This window comes from Chiloscyllium punctatum, chromosome 9 (genome assembly GCF_047496795.1).
Source record: "Chiloscyllium punctatum isolate Juve2018m chromosome 9, sChiPun1.3, whole genome shotgun sequence".
Lineage (NCBI taxonomy): Eukaryota > Metazoa > Chordata > Chondrichthyes > Orectolobiformes > Hemiscylliidae > Chiloscyllium > Chiloscyllium punctatum.
This window is the reverse complement of record NC_092747.1, coordinates 126,552,665-126,573,693: the sequence shown is the minus strand read 5'-3', so window position 1 is coordinate 126,573,693 and position 21,029 is coordinate 126,552,665. Positions and strand designations below refer to the sequence as shown.

The 21,029-nt window shown below is 42.1% G+C and overlaps 1 protein-coding gene across 1 annotated transcript in view; it reads right to left on the bottom strand.

The window, feature by feature from the left end:
* The window catches only part of LOC140481669 (stromelysin-1-like), a 67,512-nt gene that overhangs the window by 45,202 nt on the left and 1,281 nt on the right, over positions 1-21,029 (bottom strand). Inside the window, exons 2-4 of the mRNA XM_072578222.1 lie at positions 15,834-15,979; positions 7,678-7,823; positions 6,610-6,735 (exon numbers count right to left, since the gene is read on the bottom strand). Of these exons, the coding sequence (XP_072434323.1) occupies positions 6,610-6,735; positions 7,678-7,823; positions 15,834-15,979 (418 nt within the window). The remainder of the gene's footprint in view (positions 1-6,609; positions 6,736-7,677; positions 7,824-15,833; positions 15,980-21,029) is intronic.

The window sequence follows — 21,029 nt, the reverse complement described above, 5'->3', positions numbered from 1 at the left end:
ACATCCTTAATACGTTTGCTTATCTAAACATTATCCATCTTAGATTTAAAATTAACAACTGATCCATCATTGACGACCATTTATGGAAGAGAGTTCCAAACTCTCCCACCCTTTGTGTGTGGAAATGCTTCCTAACATCTCTCCTGAATGGTCTGGCCCTAACTCTCAGACTATGCCCCTAGTTCTAGAATCCCTGATGGAAATAGTTTATCTTATCCTGTTAATATCTTGAAGACTTTGGTCAAATCACCACTTAACCTTCTAAATTTAAGAGAAAACAGGCCTGGTTTGTCTAATCTTTTCAAATATCTTAACTCGTGAAATCCAAGTATCATTCTTGTGAATCTATATTGTATTACCTCACGGCCAATATATCCTTCCCGAGGTATGGTGCCAAGATCTGCACACCATACTCCCAGATGGTGCCTACCCAGGATTTAGTATAGCTGCATCATAATTTCTGCATCCTCTACTCCATTCCTTTAGATATAAAGACCAGTATTCATTAGCTTTCTTGACTATTTCCTGCACCTGTTCATGGCATCTTAAGAATCTATTCACTGGATCCCTCCAGGTCTTTTTGGTCATCCATTGTGTGATGATGATGTCACTTTAAAAAGGTTATTTTGTCCTTAGTTTTTTTTTAAGAAAGGTCGTAAAGGCAGAGGTGTAACAATGGAATGGGAGTGGCCAGTTTAACAATGGAAGGGGATTGGTCAGTTTAACAATGGAAGGGGATTGGTTGGTTTAACCATGGAAGGGGAGTGGCCAGTTCTCCCAGTTCAGGTTTTTTCTCGTTTAGCTGCAGCAGTCACAAGATGTGAGAGTGCAGGGGGGTTGCAATCTTCAGTCAAGAACTCCTCTGACCTTCTTCTGAAATCTCTTTGGAAGTTGTTCCCTCCAGCCTGACAGAATCTGTGTTTGAATTTACCTTTTTACCAACGGGTGTGTTTATGGGATGTTACTGTGTTGGAACAGTTAATTAGTAGCAGTCACTGTATCAAGTCGGTTAAGTTTTCCAATAGGGTAAAAACAATGACTGCAGATGCTGGAAACCAGATTCTGGATTAGTGGTGCTGGAAGAGCACAGCAGTTCAGGCAGTATCCAAGTAGCTTCGAAATCAGGATGAAGGGCTTTTGCCCGAAACGTCGATTTCGAAGCTACTTGGATGCTGCCTGAACTGCTGTGCTCTTCCAGCACCACTAATCCAGAAATAAGTTTTCCAATAGTTCAGTTATTCTAAATTCCGATTTTTTTTCTTGTTTCAGCTGTAGTGCTTAAATAAATTCTGTTTTGCTTAAAGCTGAGTGGTTTGACCAGCTGCATCCCACCTGGAATATCCACATCACATCTACCTTTAAAATAAGAAAAAGTTAGGGTCTAGGCTAACTTCTTAAACTATATGGAAGGGAGCTAGCCTGGTCTACAACACTTGTATTTACACCATCATACTATTTCGAAAGTACACAGCTTTATCCTTTCTGTGTCCAAAATGGATAATCTTATATTAGTTTATGTTGAAACCCATCTGCCCCAGTTTTGCCTATCAGTGTTCCTTTGTAACTTTGTGGCAAAGAACTCCACAGCACTGAGCAAAAGTCAAATTCACAGAGTTGTGAAAACAAAAAGACAGAAACCAGTTTGATGCTGGTTAATACAAAATACTGAAACAGGTAAAGAGTATCGGTGAGGTATTTTGCTGGTAGCAAGTTTTGAGAAGATTGAGGTTAAGGTTCTGAAAGTAAGTTTGCTCACTGAGCTGGAAGGTTCATTTTCAGACATTTCATCACCAAACTAGGTATCATCGTCAGTGAGCCTCCTTTGAAGGACTGGTGGTATGGCCTGCTTTCTATTTGTGTGTTAAGGTTTCTTTGGGTTAGTGATGTCATTTCTTGTGGTGACATCATTTCCTATGGTGGCATCATTTCCTACTCTTTTTCCTAAGGGGTAGTAAATGGGATCCAAGTCAATGTTTGTTGATAGAGTTGCAGTTGGAATGCCATGCTTCTAGGAATGCTCACAAGTGTCTCTGTTTGGCTTGTCATAGGATGGATGTGTTGTCCCAGTTGGAGTGGTGTCCTTCCTCATCTGTATGTAAGGATACTAGTGAGAGTGAGTCATGTCTTTTTGTGGCTAGTTGATGTTCATGTATCCTGGTGGCTAGTTTTCTGCCTGTTTGTCCAATATAGTGGTTGTAACAGTTCTTGCAAGGTAATTTGTAAATGACATTAGTTTTGCTTGTTGTCTGTATAGGGTCTTTCAAGTTCATTAGCCACTGTTTTAGTGTGTTGGGGGGGTTTGTGGGCTACCATGATGCCAAGGGGTCTGAGTAGTCTAGTAGTCATTTCAGAGATGTCTTTGATGTAGGGGAGGGTTTCTGGATGTGTTTCATTTGCTTGTTTGGGTTTGTTGCTGAGAAATTGGCGGACTGTGTTCATTGGGTACCCATTCTTTTTGAATACACTGTATAGGTGATTTTCCTCTGTTCTGTGTAGTTCCTCTGTTCTGCAGTGTGTGGTGGCTCATTGAAATAATGTTCTAATGCAGCTTCATTTGTGGATGTTGAGATGATTGTTTCTGGAGTTCAGTATTTGGTCCGTATGTGTTGTTTTCCTGTAGACGCTGGTTTGAAGTTCCCCATTGGCTGCTCGCTCGACTGTGACATCTAGGAATTGCAGTTTGTTGTTGTTTTCCTCCTCTTTAGCGAATTTTAAGCCATTAAGGGTATTATTAATGGTCTTGAAGGTTTCCTCTAATTTGTTTCATTTGGTGATGACAAAGGTGACATCCATATAGTGGACCAAGGTTTGGGTTGGATGGTTGGCAGAGCTGCTTGCTCAAGTCTCTGCATTACTGCCTCTGCTAAGAACCCTGATATCAGAGATCCCATGGGTGTTCCATTGGTTTGTCTGTAGGTTTTGTTGTTGAAGGTGAAGTGAGTAGTAAGGCATAGGTCCACTAGCTTGACAATACTGGCCTTGCTGATGAAGTTAGTGGTGTTTGGTGTTTGTGTCTTTGGGTCTTCTAACAGGGTAGTCAGTGTTTCCTTGGCCAAATTAATGTCGATGGATATGAACAGGGCTGTTACATCAAAGGAGACCATTATTTCATCCTCTTCTGTCTTGGTGTCTTTGACGTTCTTCAGGAATTCTTGGGTGGAATGGATGGAGTGTCTTTTACTAAGCGGTTTAGTCTATGGTGTAGCTCCTTGGCTAATCTGTAAGTTGGTGTTCCAGGTCATGAGACTATTTGTCTGAGGGGGGCTCCTGGTTTGTGAATTTTGGGTAATCCGTAGAAGCGTGGTGTGTTGGAAACATCAGGTTTCATTTTCTGGAAGTCAATCTTATTTATTTCTCCAGATTTCTGAAGTTTTTTCAGTAGGGCTGTGATTTGGTTCTATAGTTGTGGGGTCAGCTCTATCGCCACTTGTTGGTAAGTGTTGGTATCTGCATGTAGTGCATTCACTTTTTCAAGGTCGTCTCTTTGATTTAAAATGACTGTCAAGCGTCCTTTGTCTGCAGGTAGGATAACAATGTTTTTTCTTTAAGTCTTTCTAGTGCTTTCCTTTCTTGTGTATTGAGTGTGTTTCCTTCTTTTTTTCTGCTTAATGTTGGTGTGACTGTGTCTAGTGCTGGGGTGCTTCTGTGAGTTGGTTGTCTTTCAGTGTTGTTTCTAATGCTGCTAAGAAATCTTTCTTGTCTGCATCCTGGAAGTTGTAATTTAATCCTCCCATGAAGATGGCTTTTCGAGTGTCTGTTAAGGGTCAGTCAGGTAAGTTCTTTATCCATGCTTCTATGTTGTCTGTGTTGTTATTTTATGTACGTTTCTCCAATTTTATCTGCAGCTTTTTCTGGATCCCATTTACCATCCCCAAGAAAAAGAGCAGGAAATGATGTCACCACAGGAAATGATGCCACAAACTCAACAAAACCTACGCACATAAATAGAAAGAGGGCTATTCCAGCAGTGATTCATCTGGAGGCTCACTGATTATATAACCCAGTATGGTGATAAAACATCTGAAAATGAACCTTCAGGCTCAGCGAGCAAACCTACATCCAGTATTTTGCCATTGGGCACTCTAGAAAGAGGGGACACAATTTAAAAATTAAGGAGGATGTCTCTTAGGTTTGAGATGAGGAGAATTTATTTTGCTCAGTGGACTGTGAACCTTAAGAATTCTGTACCACAAGGGGACTATGGAAGCTTAGTCTTTGAGTATATAATAGACAATAGACAATAGGTGCAGGAGTAGGCCATTCAGCCCTTCGAGCCTGCACTGCCATTCAATATGATCATGGCTGATCATTCCTAATCAGTATTCTCTTTCTGCCTTATCTCCATAAGCCTTGATTCCACTATCTTTGAGAGCTCTATCCAACTCTTTCTTAAATGAATCCAGAGACTGGGCCTCCACTGCCCTCTGGGGCAGAGCATTCCACACAACCACCACTCTCTGGGTGAAGAAGTTTCTTCTCATCTCTGTCCTAAATGGTCTACCCCGTATTTTTAAGCTGTGTCCTCTGGTTCAGCACTCACCCATCAGCGGAAACATGCTTCCTGCTGCCAGAGTGTCCAATCCTTTCATAATCTTATATGTCTCAATCAGATCCCCTCTCAGTCTTCTAAACTCAAGGGTATACAAGCCCAGTCGCTTCAGTCTTTCAGGGTAAGGTAATCCCGCCATTCCAGGAATTGACCTCGTGAACCTATGCTTCACTCCCTCAATAGCCAGAATGTCTTTCCTCAAATTTGGGACCAGAACTGCACACAGTACTCCAGGTGTGGTCTCACGAGGGCCCTGTACAGCTGCAGAAGCACATCTTTGCTTCTATACTCAATTCCTCTTGTTATGAAGGCCAGCATGCTATTAGCCTTCTTCACTACCTGCTGTACCTGCACGCTTGCCTTCATTGACTGGTGTACAAGAACACCCAGATCTCTCTGTACTGCCCCTTTACCTAAATTGATTCCATTGAGGTAGTAATCTGCCTTCCTGTTCTTGCCACCAAAGTGGATAACCATACATTTATCCACATTAAACTGCATCTGCCATGCATCTGCCCACTCACCTAACTTGTCCAGGTCACCCTGTAATCTCCTAACATCCTCCTCACATTTCACCCTGCCACCCAACTTTGTATCATCAGCAAATTTGCTAATGTTATTGCTGATACCATCTTCTATATCATTTACATATATTGTAAAAAGCTGCGGTCCCAGTACTGATCCCTGCCGGACCCCACTGGTCACTGCCTGCCATTCCGAAATGGAGCCGTTTATCACTACTCTTTGTTTCCTATCAGCCAACCAATTTTCAATCTAATCTAGTACTTTGCCCCCAATACCATGCGTCCTAATTTTACTCACTAACTTCCTATGTGGGACTTTATCAAAAGCTTTCTGAAAGTCCAGATACACTACATCTACTGGATCTCTCTCATCCATCTTCAGAGTTACATCCTCAAAAAATTCCAGAAGGTTAGTCAAGCATGATTTCCCCTTCATAAATCCATGCTGACTCTGACCTATCCTGTTACTACTATCCAGATGTGCCGTAATTTCATCCTTTATAATAGACTCCAGCATTTTTCCCACCACTGAGGTCAGACTAACTGGTCTATAATTTCCTGCTTTCTCTCTCCCACCTTTCTTAAAAAGTGGTATAACATTTGCCACCCTCCAATCCGCAGGAACCGACCCCGAATCTATTGAACTCTGGAAAATAATCACCAATGCATCCAGGATTTCCCGAGCCACCTCCTTCAGTACCCTGGGATGCAGACCACCAGGTATATTTAAGGTAGAGATTGGTAGCTGACTGGTTACCATGGTGTACAAGGTCATGAGGAGGGGTGGGTAAAAGGTTTTCATATGTTTGATCAGCCATGATCCTATTGAATGTTGGGATAGGCTCAATGGGCTGCATGGCCTCTTCCAGTTCCGATATTTCCTCTGCTCATAAAACCACAAAGCCCATCAATGGCCATATGCTGAGAGTGAATCTATAAACTTTATCTGGGCACCTATCCGAAGCGATTCTTACATGGATGGGTCATTACTGATCTAGCTGCTTGCATGAGCAATTCCCATGCTGCATAAGCTGGTATCCTGAACTCCAGTCTCTATCCTTGAATTTGTACTTGTACCATTTTGAACTCTGCAGGCTGATTGTTAATTTTCCTTTAAATTCACTCGCCATGTAATTGTGTGAATTGAGGGTAAATTTTTGGAAATTGTGATCCCACTGCAGAGTCTGGCCATGAAGAGAACAGACTGTGACATTTGATCAACTCAAAAATGAAGGGTTACGTCGGTAATTTGTTGACACAGTATTCAAAATCAAGTTGCCAGCTCAGACAATCTTAGGTTTATTTGTTGCTTAAGCATAATTCGATGGTAGTGAGAAATAAATCATCAGTCAGTATGATTATTCCATTATTGAATATTTCAAACTCATTCTTGTAACAAACAACAGTATTGTGCCCCTCAGCTACCTCAAACACAACTCTCAAAGATATCTGAATAGCAGCAGCTGCTGTTTACCATTATCCAAGACTACAGCAACTTCACTCAGTGTGCTTCAAGTAAGGATGAAAACCATTTACCATTACTTCCTGTTACCCACGGCTCAGCCTCATCGAAATGAATATCACCTCCAATGTTCGGTCCAGGAGCAAAGGCGTGAGCCAGAACACCATTCTGTCCGTCAAAAGGAAATCCATCACCATGATCTAGCAAAAGGTATTGAACAGATATATTAGGAAAGGATTATTTCAGGCTAAGGAAGAAAACAGATCAGTATTTGTTTGAAGCATGAAACAAAACAGAACAATACTGTTAAAACAATTGACTGATCATATAAACCTAATTTTTCCATCATATTTATTTTATTCATTAAAATTGAATTTATCGGCTGTCCAGTTGAGATTTGAATACAGGACCTTCATTTTATTCTGTAGGCACGACATCCCTGTCACTATGTCTACTTGGCCAGTTCGCCCTGCAACCATTCAACAACTGTTGAGTTGTTCATTGATTTGAGGCAGGTCTTTTGTCTCATTCCAACTGGAAATCCTGCCTCTAAGAGAAGCCATCAATCAAATAGCCAGCAGTACCATCAGATACTGTTCAGACTAAACCTGCCCCAGTGGAGCACGTCAGCAATGAAAGCCAGACAGAGAGGTGACTCCTGGGTCCCCCTGCTCCCATCGAGGGAAGCATTAGGAAGGGACAGAAGCCTTAAGAAAGGAGTCAGACTCTTCTGCCCAGCGGCCACCAGAATTCCAGGTCCCATCTGATGTTCTGAAAAATTGGCATTGGAAGGAAGAGGTCCTTAAATGGTCATTAATTGACAGATTAAAGGTAACATTAGCACAGGAGTGATCACACTGACTGCAGGTACTTTTCAGCTGCTATGGCATCCCACCAGCCTGCCAACAACGCCTCAAGGGCAGGGGGTGATGGCACAGAGGGGATGGAGGAGCTGTAGTTTTGAAGTCATCGTTCTGGGATTCCTGATTCCTTGTACAGTAACATCATCGATAATACTTAATCGTACACCTATGGACTTGGTTACAGATACTGACTGGTCCACTAAGTAACTCAAGAACATCTGTACTAATGTCAGAGTTTCAGCATTTGCAGTTGTTAGTTTTAATGTTATTTGAACATACCTCTTGCAGCAAAGATGATTTCAATATCTGATATGGTATCTATCTTTGTAAATGTTAACACAGTAACATTACTCCAATGTTCGAAAGCTCGCTTCAAAATTTTATCCACAGTGTTATTTGGCAAGTCGGGTGTATATTGCGTTACTCTGTGAGAAGATAAATTCAAACATATAATTAATGTTTAAACATTTTGAAAAGGTTATGCTGATCACATGTTTTGGAGATCAATGTTTGCTCTTCTGAAAGCACAGCATACCACCTGCTCCAGTCACATCGAATCATCGAGTCAGAGAGCTGTACAACTCAGAAACAGACCCTTTGGTCAAACTCATCCATGCCAACCAGATATCCAAAATAATTCTAGTCCCATTTGCCAGCCCTTGGCCCATATTGCTTTAAACCCTTCATAATCATATGCCATCCAGATGCCTCTTAAATGTTGCAATGGTACCAGCCTCCACCACTTCCCCAGGCAGCTCATTCCATACACATACCAACCTCTACATGAAAAGGCTGATCTTTAGGTTCCTTTTAAATCTTTCTCCTCTCACCCTAAACCTATGCTCTTGAGTTTTGGGCTCCCCAACTCCAGGGAAAAAACCTTGGCTACTTACCCTATCCATGCCCCTCATGATTTTATAAACCTCTATAAGGTCACCCCTCAGCTTCCGACGCTCCAGGGAAAACAGCCCCAACCTGTTCAGCCTCTCCTTATAGCTCAAATCCTCCAACCCTGGCAACATCCTTGGAATCTTTTCTTAACCCTTTCCAGTTTCACAACATCCTTCCGAGAGGAGGGAGGTCAGAATTGCACACAATATTCCAAAAGTGGCCTAACCAATGTCCTGTACAGCCACAACATGACCTTCTGACTCCGATACTCAATGCACTGACCAATAAAAGAAAGCATACCAAACACCTTCTTCACTACCCTGTCTATTTGAGACTCCACTTTCAAAGAACTATGAACCTGCACTCCACATTCTCTTGGTTCAGCAACACTCCCCAGAACTATACCATTAAGTATAGAAGTCCTGCTCTGATTTGCCTTTCCAAAATGCAACACCTCACATTTATCTAAACAATCTAACAATGTGACACATACTCGCACCCTAATATTAACAGGGCTGATCAGGTGACCAATTGTAAGGGGAACACAATAGGAGTCACTGAGCAAGAACACAAAAACAACTCTGATAGGGATCCCATTCTTGATTTCCTTCATTTGTTGAGCTCACGAGCATGTACCTTAAAGGACAAGTCAGCAAATGGAGTATGCAGATTCAGCACTTGCTAAATGCATCTCAGAATGTGACAAGCAGCATTTCGATGAAATCAGTCCATATTTGTACCATGTTGAGTAATTGATTAAGTTACTGAATCCTGTGCAAACCTAAATCTTCTACATCAGATCCTCAGAGCTAAGGGACTAAGCTCAGGCATAGCACCCTTATGGGGTATGGTAGACCAATATGACACTGCTTATAACCCAGAAGTTGTCAGATCATTAATTATCCATTCAACATTAGGATAGTTAACTCAATGCATCTGATCATTTGTGGGCCAAGATATGAAAATGGATTGCTGTAACATTGCAGTTGGTTCACTGAAGTTTGTCATTCCTACCAACCATAATCTGTATGTGACTGCAATCTCACACGAGATATGATTGATCATATTTGGATGAATGCGAACTCTCTTTCCTGAGGATTCATTCTGGAGTATAGTGACCTCATAGCCACCAATAAAGATTGAGGAAACCTGAAAACTAGTACATTATACTTCTAAATGCTGGATTGCAAGGATTGGGAGATCTTGAAATCTGTGTTGAGCGATATAATGTAGCTATGGTACGCAGATGGCAGGATGATATAACTGCTGCTGAAGGAGGTATGAAGACTGAGAAGATTACAAATGAGGAACCTCAGGCACTCAGCAACTGTCTACAGTTATGAGGTTCTTGTGTGAATGGGATCAAGGACTATAGAGACGATGGACAAAATGATCACAGCACCTTGGTACAGGGAGCCATTCAATTTGGGGGAGTAAATGGGAATGTTGTTCCGGTAATGGGTTTTTATAATTCATGGAATGATACTATGTTCTGGAGATATGAGCAGAATCCTGAAGGCTGGTGCTGGGTTTAAGGACCTCCTTGTGCGGTGAGGACGGTGAGACCCCATCCAGAGTGAGACTCAGCGCGAGTTCGTACATTGTTTGGGGAATTTGGTAGTAGTGTGGGAATTTGGTGCAGTGGGGAACAAGGTACTTTTTGCTTGCTGTTTTGGTATGGTCCATATCTTCCAAGACTTTTTAACAGGAGAATTAGGGGCCCTGCACAAGAGTGACATCACACGTAAACAGTAAGTTCATTGGTTGGTCATAGCTACTAACTTGACTATTAACAGATACTTTTAGATTGAAGGTAAATATTTACAGATTACAAAGCAAAAGACTACTACAAGGCTTTTAACAATCAAATTAAGAACAAATCATTAGAATAGAGATGCCAGGCCAGGCAATGAGTTGGAAGTGCATGATGTTAGAGCTGGTGAACCTCACTGTGACCAGAGTGACCACATCAGAAGCAAGTGTTGGTTACTCAGGGAGCTCTGAAAATGAGCCTGAGTCTGAGGTTTGAATTCTGCCACACACCAGTGAGGAGAAGAGTCACCTGGACACTGTGTTTCAGGAGGCAGTCACTCGCCTTAGATTATCTTGTAATTCAGTGAGCGGGCAGGGATGGGAGGGTGTGCCTATTAGCAAGACAGGTAGAGGGATCCAGGAGATGGTGCTGAAGGTTTGAGATTCTTGCTCCCTGTGGGGATGAGCAAACAGACCATAGCATTGCAGTACAGGGAGTCATTCAAGAGTGGGGAGAAAAGAGAAATGTAATTGTAATTGGGATAACTATAAAATCAGGGAAATAGACATTGTTCTGTGTAGCTGGTATTGAGATTTTCCAGGCTGCCTTGCCTCGTGCCCAGGTTCAGGATATTTCAGCTGGGCTGCAGAGGAACTGGGAGAGGGAGGGGAAAGATCCAGCTGTCGTGGTCCATGTGGATACCAACGACATCAGTAGAAAGAGGAAAGAGGTTCTGCTGAGGGAATATGAAAAGCTTGGGGCTAAATGTTTAAAAATAGCCAAACCAAAAAGGTAGTAATCTCTGGATTACTATCTGTGTCATGAGTAATTTGCCACAGAGTAACAAGACTAATGAGGTAAACACATAACTTTAAGGTTGGTGTGGGAGAAACCGCTTCAAATTCATGGAATATTGGCACCAGTACTGGGGAAGGAGGGAGCTATTCCAATGGGACAGACTCCACACTGGGACCAGAGTCCTGGTGAATCACATTCCTAGGATTGCAGCTAGGGCTTTACTAATTAGAAGGGAGATAAGCAAAAGAGAAGAAATGATAGACCAGGCAATGGGCATAGTTTCGAGTCCATTATTAAGGATGAGGTTGTGGAGTACTTAGAAGTGCACCATAAAATAGGGTGGAGTCAGCAAGGCTTTGCAGAGGGGAGGTCATGCCTGACACATCTGTTTGAATCCTTTGAGGAGGAAATGAGCACGTTTGACAAAGGAGAGTCAATGGACACGATCTATTTAGATTTCCAGCAGGTCTTTGACGATCTGCCACAAAGGAACTGACAGTATTGTTGATACATTTGCAGATGACACAAAGATAGAACATAAAATATATAGAACATATAGCAGATAGAACAAACAGAACATAGAAAAGTGTAGCACAGTACAGGCCCTTCAGCCCACAATGTTGTGTTGACTTTTATCCTACTCTATGATCAAACCAATCTACATACCCTTCATTGTGTGATCATCCATGTGCCTATCCAAGAGTCGCGTACATGTCCCTCATGTATCTCAGTCTACTACCACTGCTGGCAGTGCATTCCACACACACCCACCACTCTCTGTGTAAAGAACCAACCTCTGACATCTCCCCTAAACCTTCTTCAAATTCACTTAAAATTATGTCTCCTAGTGATAGCCAATTCTGCCATGGGAAAAAGTCTCTGGCTATCCACACTATCAATGCCTCTGATAATCTTGTACACCTCTATCAAGTCACCTCTAATCCTTCTTCACTCCAATGAGAAAAGCCCTAGCTCCCTCAGCCTTTCTTCATAAGACATGCCCTCCAGTCCAAGCAGCATCTTGGGAAATCGCCTCTGCACCCTCTTTAAAGCTTCCACATCTTTCCTTATATGAGGTGACCAGAACTGAACACAATACTCCAATGTGGTCTAACCAGGACTCGATAGAGCTGCAGCATAACCTCGCAGTTGTTAAACTCAATCCCCCGCTAATTAAAGCCAACACACCAAACACATTCTTTACAACCCTATCAACCTGGGTGACAACTTTGATGGATCTATGGACATGGACTCCAAGATTCCTCCGTTCCTCTACACGGGCAAGAAGCCTGCCTTTAACCCTGTATTCTGCATTCAAGTTCAACCTTCCAAAGTGAATGATTTCACACTTTGCCAGGTTGAACTCCATCTGTAACTTCTCAGCCCAGCTCTGCATCCTGTCAATGTCCCATTGCAGCCTACAATAGCCCTCCACACTATACACCACTCCACCAACCTTCATGTCATCGGCAAACTTACTAACCCACCCATCCACTTCCTCTTCCAAGTCATTTATAACAATCACAAAGAGCAGAGGTCCCAGAACTGATTCCTGCGGAACACTGCTGGTCACTGAGCTCCAAGGCTGAATACTTTCCATCTGCCACCATCCTCTGTCTTCTATGGGCCAGCCAATTCTGTATCCAGACAGACAGTATCCCTGTATCCCAGGCCTCCTTACTTTCTGAATGAGCCTTCCATAGGGAACCTTTCAAATGCCTCACTAAAATCCACGTACACCACATCCACTCTCTACCTTCATCGATGTGCTTTGTCATCACCCTCAAAGAATTCAATAAGGTTTGTGAGGCATGACCTGCCCATCACAAAGCCATGCTGACTATCTCTAATCAAACTGTTTCTCAAAATCCTCTCTAATAATTTGTGCACCAGTGACAAAAGACTGACTAGTCCATAGTTCCCAGGATTATCCCTATTCCCTTTCTTGAACAAAGGAATAACGTCTGCCACCCTCCAATCATCTGGTACTACTCCAGTGGACAGTGAGAATGCAAAGACCATCGCCAAAGAAGCAGCAATCTCTTTCCTCACTTCCTGTAGTAATCTTGGGTATATCCCATCTGGCCCAGGGGATTTATCTATCCTTACGTTTTTCAAACTTTTCAGAACATTCTTCTTCCTAACATCATACTGTCAGAGCGTATCAGTCTGTTTCATGCTGTCCTCAGAAATGTCAAGGTCCCTCTCAGTAGTGAATACTGAAGCAAAGTATTCATTAAGGACCTTCCCTACCTCCTCCGACTCTAGGTACAACTTCCCTCCACTACCCCTGATTGGCCCCCACCCTGCACACTGGCCATCCTCTTGTTTCTCACGTAAGTGTAGAACACCTTGGGGTTTTCCTTCATCCTACCTGTTAAAGCTTTTCCATGCCCTCTTCCAGCTCTCCTAAGTCCAGTACAGCACAGAAACAGGCCCTTCAGCCCCCCCAAGCCTGTGTTGACGCATTTTGCTCTTCCATAATAAAACTGTCTTCACTACAGGAACCAAGTCCCTCTATTCCCTCCTTGTTCATTTATTTGCGCAGGTGCTTCTTGAATGCTGCTATTGCGTCTGCTTCCACCCCCTCCTCTGGCAGAGTGTTCCAGGCGCTCACCACCCTTTGTGTGAGAAACCTGCATCACACATCTCTATTAAACATCCCCCCTACATTTTGAACCTGTGCCCTAGTATTTGACCCTCCACCCTGGGAAAAAAACCTCAATCTCCTCATTCTATCCATACCATTCACAATCTTATCAGCCTCATCAGGTCACCCCGACCTCCTGCATTCCAGTGAAAACCAGCCCAGTCTATCCACCCTTTCTTCATAGCTAAAATCCCCCATACCAAGCAACATCTTGGTAAAACTTTCCTGTACCCTCTCCAAAACATCCACATCCTTCTGGTAGTGTGGTGACCAGAAGTATATTCAATATTCCAAGCATGGCCTAATTAAAGTTCTATAAAGCTGCAGCATCACTTGCCTATCCTTATACTCAATGCCCCTTCTAATGAAGGCAAGCATTCTATAAGCCTATTTTATACTCCTTTATCTACCTGTGCAGTCACCTTCAGTGATCTGTGAACCTGCACACCCAGATCCCTCTGCATATACTCCTGAGAGTTCTGCCATTCACTGTATAATTGCCACCCATACTTGACCTTCTAAAATACATCACCTCATATTTTTCTGGATTAAACTCTATTTGCTATTTTTCTGCCCATGTCTTCAACTGATCTATAGCCTGCGGTATCCTCTGATAATCCTCCTCACTATCCACACCTTCACCAATCTTTGTATCATCAGCAAACTTATTAATTAGATGAGTTACATTTTCCTCAAAATCATTTATGTAGATCATGAACAGCAGAGGTCCTAGCTCTGATCCCTGTGGGACACCACTAGTCACAGCCCTCCATTCTGAAAAGCATCCTTCCACCGCTACCCTCTGTCTCCTATGACTAAGTCCGTTCTTCTGTATCCATCATGCCTAATACCATGTGACTTCACCTTTTGTACCAGTCTGCCATGAGGGGACCTTGTCAAAGGCTTTACTGAAGTCCATGTAGAGCACATCCACTGCTTTTCCCTCATCGATCTTCATCACCTCCTCACAACTTCCCCTCATGAAATCATGCTGTCTATCGCTAATAAGTCAATTTGCTTCTAAATACATAGAGACCTTGTCCCTGAGAATCTTTTCCAAGAATTTCCGTACCACCGACATTAGATTCCAGAATTATTGCTGTTACTCTTCTTAAACAATGGGACAGCACTGGCTATTCTCCAGTCCTCTGGCACCTTACCTGTGGCCGGAGAGGATACAAAGATGTCTGTCAATGCTCCAGCAATTTGTGCTCTTGCCTCCCTCAATATTCTGGGAGTGTCCCATCAGGACCTGGGGACTTATTTACCTGAATTTTTTTTTAAGATGCATAACACCTCTTCATTTTTAATAGCAACTTTGTTTAGAAATTCAACAGCCCATTTTTTGAGATCATCCGCCACCAATTCCTGCTCTTAGTGAATCCCGACACATAGTATTTGTTTAGGACCTCCCCTTCCACTTCTGGCTCCACACACAGATTCCCTTCTTTGTCCTTAAGTGGGCCAACCCTTTCCCTGGCTACCCTTTTGCTTTTTATATCCGTATAAAAAGCCTTGAGATTCTCCTTTATCCTGTTTTCTAATGCCTTTTCTTGACCCTTTTTAGCCCTCCTAATTCCTTGTTTAAGTTCTTTCTTACTTTACTTATATATTTCAAGGACTTCATCAATTCCCATTCTCCTAGACCTTACATATGGTTACTTTGTCTTTTTGACCAAGATCATAACATCCCTGGTAGTCTAGGGTTCATATAACTTACCATACCCATCCTTAATTCTCACAAGAACATGCTGCTTCTGACCTCTCATCAAGTGGAAACTGTCCACAGTATTCCAGCTGTGCTCTAACTCATACCTTGTATAATTTTAGCAAGACCTCTCTATTTTTATAGTCCATTCCCTTTGAAATAAAGACCAATATTTTTAGTTTATTCTTTTCTTTTCCATTGCTGTATAGTGTGGGGTTATGGAGCCAGGCTCATTCTCAGCTCAGTCTGCAGTGAGCTGCCATCTCTTTCACATTGAGTTCATCTGCCTGCCTTCGCACGATCCCCCTCAGTGCAAAATCACTTCCTGAATCTCTGGAGCGTATTTTCTAGGGTCAGCTTTGCGAAAGTAGCAAAGTCCTGTTCCTGTGCTATTGATCCAGGAACAAAACTCAGAACCATAATTTCTAGATCTCAACAATCTTGCCCAAGTGAAGTTTGTAAGCACTCGGTGTCACATGCTGTACCCAGCTGTACGCTAGAGCACTGAGCAGAACAGCTTGAGTCTACATAATTAATAAGCTACATACTTTGTGCTTGATGTCCATCCATTTCAGACTAACTACTAACAGATGTTAATGAATAAACAGCGCATATCATATAAGCAAGGTCCATACCTGTAAGTGAGATCTGTCTTCTCAAAAGTAGGCATACCAGGAAAAAAGCCAAAATTATTTGTATCGGTCACTCCACATCGAGGTACCCCGTCTTGACTTGCTGTTCCTTGAACTATGCTTTGACCTATTTTAAGTTTCCATGGTACCTAGAAGTAAGAAATGGATTTATTTTCATGTGATATCATTTCATTCCCATGTTTTTATGGTCATTTTATTATTACTTGCAATTATTGGCTGAGGCCTGAATGTTTGTTGCCTTGTTACATAGGGACATGATCTGGATTTACATTTGAACAGTTGCAAAATCTTGCTACCAATTTTAATTCTGAACTCACTGAGAAAAGCGAACACTGAGGTTAAATTACCCAACCCTGCAACCTGACTCCTAGAGGTTTACATCCTGGCCTCAGTTAAGTTTTGGAAATCTGCTGCTCAAATTCAGTAAGACCAGAGAACCAAGTACGTAGGAGCATACATTGGCCATTCAGCCCATTGAGTCTGTTGTGCCATTCCATTAAATCATAAGTAATCTGATAAACCTCAACTCCATTTTCCTGTCTTTTCCTTATATCCCACAATTCCCTTTCTGATTAACAATCTACCTCAGCCTTGAATGACCCAACCTCAGAGGGCAACGGTCTGAATGGCATCCTCCTGCACTTTAAGACTTCTATGATTCCGTAAAGATTTCCCCAGATTCACCACCCAGGCAGAGATAAAGTCTCTCCTTCTCTCTGTCCTAACCGGGTGTTTGGGATGGGCTGAAGGGCTAACATTGATGATATTTGATAGGTGCATGAGCTTGAATGATTCTGGGGTCATCATTCCTGTGCATGCTGAAGATGGCTTGTTTTCTGTATTTGCTTTTCTGTACTTGCTGTTGTTACACTGTATAAGAAAGAGAGTTCCATTCAAGTCACTGGACTTCACATCAGACCCAGAGAGTGAACAGTGCCAAGAATAAAGCTCAGCCTCCAGACCAGCCATCAATCAAGGAACCTCTGACGTGCAAGAGGGCGTGAGCCTCATTGCTTTCATTTCTTCCTTTTCCATTTTTTATTACTTAATAGATGCTCATATTTCAGTTTGTTTTTCCTTTTTTTATTGCTACTTAATAAACATTTGTATTTATGCAAATTGCTATTGTTGAGTCTTCACTTAACTACATTTAACTGAATCTGAATCTGATACATCTGTAATCTCTGGACTGCCTCAAATACCATCTTCCCTCAGAGAAGGCATACCAAATCTGTTTACAGTATTCCAGGTTTTGTTTCTTTGAAAAAATAGAGCCCTCTGAGATATTGTTGACTCACTCAAGTGTGATCCAGTTGGTGAGATTCTTGACTGGGTGGCACGGTGGCTCAGCAGTCAGCACTGCTGCCTCCCAGTGCCAGGGACCCAGGTTCGTTTCCAGTCTCAGCCAACTGTCTGTTTGCACATTCTCCCCTTGTCTACATGAGTTTCGTCCGGGTAGTCCGTTTCCTCCCACAATCCAAAGATGTGCAGGTTAGGTTGATAAACTGCATATAATGTTCAGGGATGTGTAGGTTAGGTGTATTAGTCAGGGGGTACTTGTAGAGTAATAGGGTAAGGGAATGGGGTTGGGTGGGTTGCTCTTCGGGGGTCGGTGTGGACTTGTTGGGCTGAAGGGTCTGTTTTGGGAATCTAATTTAATCAAATGTTCCAGGTTGAAGTTCCACTCCAGGACTAACACACAAAAATCAATGTTAACACTGCAGTGAGGGACTGCTGCACCATCAAGCCAGGGTCTTCCAGATGAAACTTACATTAAAGGCCCCAGCTGCTTATTACAACAAAAATGTTCTGCAGGGTTTCTGGCAACCTCTGGGAACGTGCTGAAAGAATTCCTAGTGTTAAATAAGTGTTTGGGACCTGTCTCTAGATTGTCATGATTGTGAACGGAGAAGTAAAACCAGTCCACAAGGAATTCAAGACAGTAGTTGTACATTTTCACCTCTGGTTTCACTTCTCAGTGCAAGATTTCACTGCGGTCACTGCCATGGCTGGCAAATAGAGTCATTTAGAGGTCAAAATGACACAGTTGAAGTTTGAATTTAAAACGTGAATGAGTCCTTTCTCTACCTGAAGCAGACTACTGGAAGCCTAGTAGTTAAAATAGTTAAAGGATTACCCAGGATATTTAAATGACATGTACACTTCACTTCCTATGGCAGGAAGGATAAAATTCAAAACTATCAGTGTTAACATGTTCAATGTAATTAGAGTTTCCTTTAGAGAGCAACTGGAACAATTATTTCCAAAAGAATATTCATTTTACTCTGCATTTATCCTCTGCAGACAAACAGCTAAACTAGTTGTGTTCAGTGTTTAAAAAGTATTTAAACTGTATTCTGTTCCTACATAGAAATAAAGAAGGCATTCTAACGAATAGTGAATTTACGTGCATTGCCTGTAACACCAGTTACAGGAAGTTAATGACAACATGAACAAAACATTGTTGCCTTCATTTCCTTTTCCCCTATCCGCATCATAATTGGAAGAATTTACCCAGTACAAATTCAACAGGTAAGTGATCTGAAAAATCGCAGTGTCGCAAACTTATCACCCAACAGGATTTCTGGCTTTATGAAAATTACAAGTTATTATAAAATAATGATAACTTATAATTCCTCTATAAATATTAATAAAATAATGCTAAGGAATTACTTTTGTTCTTTAACAGTAACCAATATGACAGAAACTGGGAAGATTCCAGCCCAGATGTTAGCAACAGTAGAGAGACTCTCAATGGTAGAAGATTCAGAAATTCAGAAGACCCAGAAATTCTGAAGACCTGCCCTCAATCCCAGTATTCTGCATTTTGGCTGGGATGGTGGTGGAGTCAGATCGTGTTTTGTACACTTTACAGAGTCAGTTGGCTATTTAAACCATGAGATTTCTTCACTGCATGAGGATTATGGTTTCTTTGTATTGATGAAGCCAGAGTGTGGATATTATGAGCAGATCAGAGCATTGTGAATTTGTTTGGACAGTCAGTTCCCACTTTGGAGAGGTAAGATAACCCAGTGGATAGGAGCCTGCAAAAATGTTTGACAGGTGGGGATGGTGACTATCGGGTTTTCTACGGGAGCACCCTTTGGGGAGTGTCCTTTGCAGGCTGGGATTCAGAAATACTTTGAAATTGGTAAGAGTATATTTACATTGCCTGAAGTGAACCTAAATCATTGAATTATTGGCTGTTGAAGAACTGTCAAAAAAGGTGGATTTTTTTAAAAATGCTAGATATTTCAGTCGGACCTGTTGATAAAAAGTAATTGTTGGACTTATGCAGCAGGACTGATTTCCTGAGAATTTTCATAGTGGAGCACCTGTCAGGTGTGAAGTTTGATAACAGAATGGAGAGCATTTAGAGAATAGAAATATTTGTTTTATCAATGATTATTGGAAAGAATTTCAAGAGATTCGATATGCTTTTTTAAATGAATGATTGTGTTTTATTATCATAATGACTTCAACAATAGACACACACTATTTTAAAGTCAGCATGGTTACTGAGCTATGTCCATGGCTGATACTTGGTCAATTGACGTGAAATGGGAAAAGAAAAATGGTGGGTGGGTGGAAATCAGAGGTTGACTGCACTACCCCTTCATGTCCTATTCCCCCACCAAATTAATTTAAACCCCTATCAACTGCACTTGTAAACTTCTCTGCAAGAATGTTAGTCTCCTTCCAGTTCAGGTACAGCCAATCAGACTCATGTAGGCCCCACCTTCTCCAGAAACAAAGCTAGGAATCTAGAGCCCTTCCTCCTGCTCCAATTCTTGGTTCATAGGTACATATGTTCTTAAGGTATAGGAGTAGTATTTAGGCCATTCAGCCCATCGAGTCTGCTCCACCATTCGATCATGGCTGATATGCTCCTCACTCCCATTTTCCTGCCATCTCCCCATATCCCTTCAACCCAATACCAATTTAAAAATCTGTTTCATACCTCATTAAATCTGTTCACTGTCCCAGTATCTACTGCACTACGGAGTAGCAAATGCCACCGATTCACAACCCTTTGGGAGAAGTCGTTTCTCCTCAACTCTGCTTTAAATTTGCTGTCCCTTATCCTAAGACAATGGCCTCTCATCCCAGAATGCTCCACAAGAGGAAGCATCCACTCCATGCCTATTTTATCTACAACTTTCATTATCTTGAACCCCTCAAATCCCCTCATTCTTCTAAATTCCAGAGAGGATAGGCATAAACATTTCCAGAGAGTATCAGCCTTCTGCCACATACTTAGCAGTTCTATCCATCTATTTGTATACTCACTAGTATGTCATAGTGGGAGTAATCCAGAGATTATAACTTTATGGTCTTGCTTTTTAATGCTAGCTCTCTAAATTCTCATCCTTCTTTCTCCCTAGGTCCTGGATATACAGAGATCTGGGTGGGACAAGGCAGTTGTGTCCGAGAAGAAAAACTCACTTGAAACTGGTAGAAATTTCATATTTGTGTTTAGCTGCCATTGAGCCAGTCACTTAGAGTCATTGAGATGTACAGCATGGAAACAGACCCTTTAATCCAAATTGTCCATGGTGACCAGATATCCCAACCCAATCTAGTCCCACCTGCCAGCACCCGGCCCATATCCCTCCAAACCCTTCCTATTCATATACCCATCCAAATGTCTCTTAAATGTTGCAATTGTACCAGCCTCCACCACTTCCTCTGACAGCTCATTCCATACACACACCACCCTCTGTGTGAAAACGTTGCCCTGTAGATCTCTTTTATATCTTTCCCCTCTCACCCTAAACTTATGCCCTCTAGTTCTGGACTCCCCAACCCCAGGGAAAAGACTTTGTCTATTTACCCTATCCATGCCCCTCATGATTTTATAAACCTCTATAAGATCAACCCTCAACCTCAGATGCTCCAGGGAAAACAGCCCCAGCCTGTTCAGCCTCTCCCTGTAGCTCAGATCCACCAACCCTGGCAACATCCTTGTAAATCTTTTCTGAACCATTTCAAGTTTCACAACATCTTTCCGATAGGAAGGAGACCAGAATTGCACACAATATTTCAACAGTGGCCTAACCAATGCCCTATACAGCCACAACATGACCGCCCAACTCCTGTACTCAGTACTCTGACCAATAAAGGAAAGCATAAAGCATACCAAATGCCTTCTTCACTATCCTATCTACCTGCGACTCC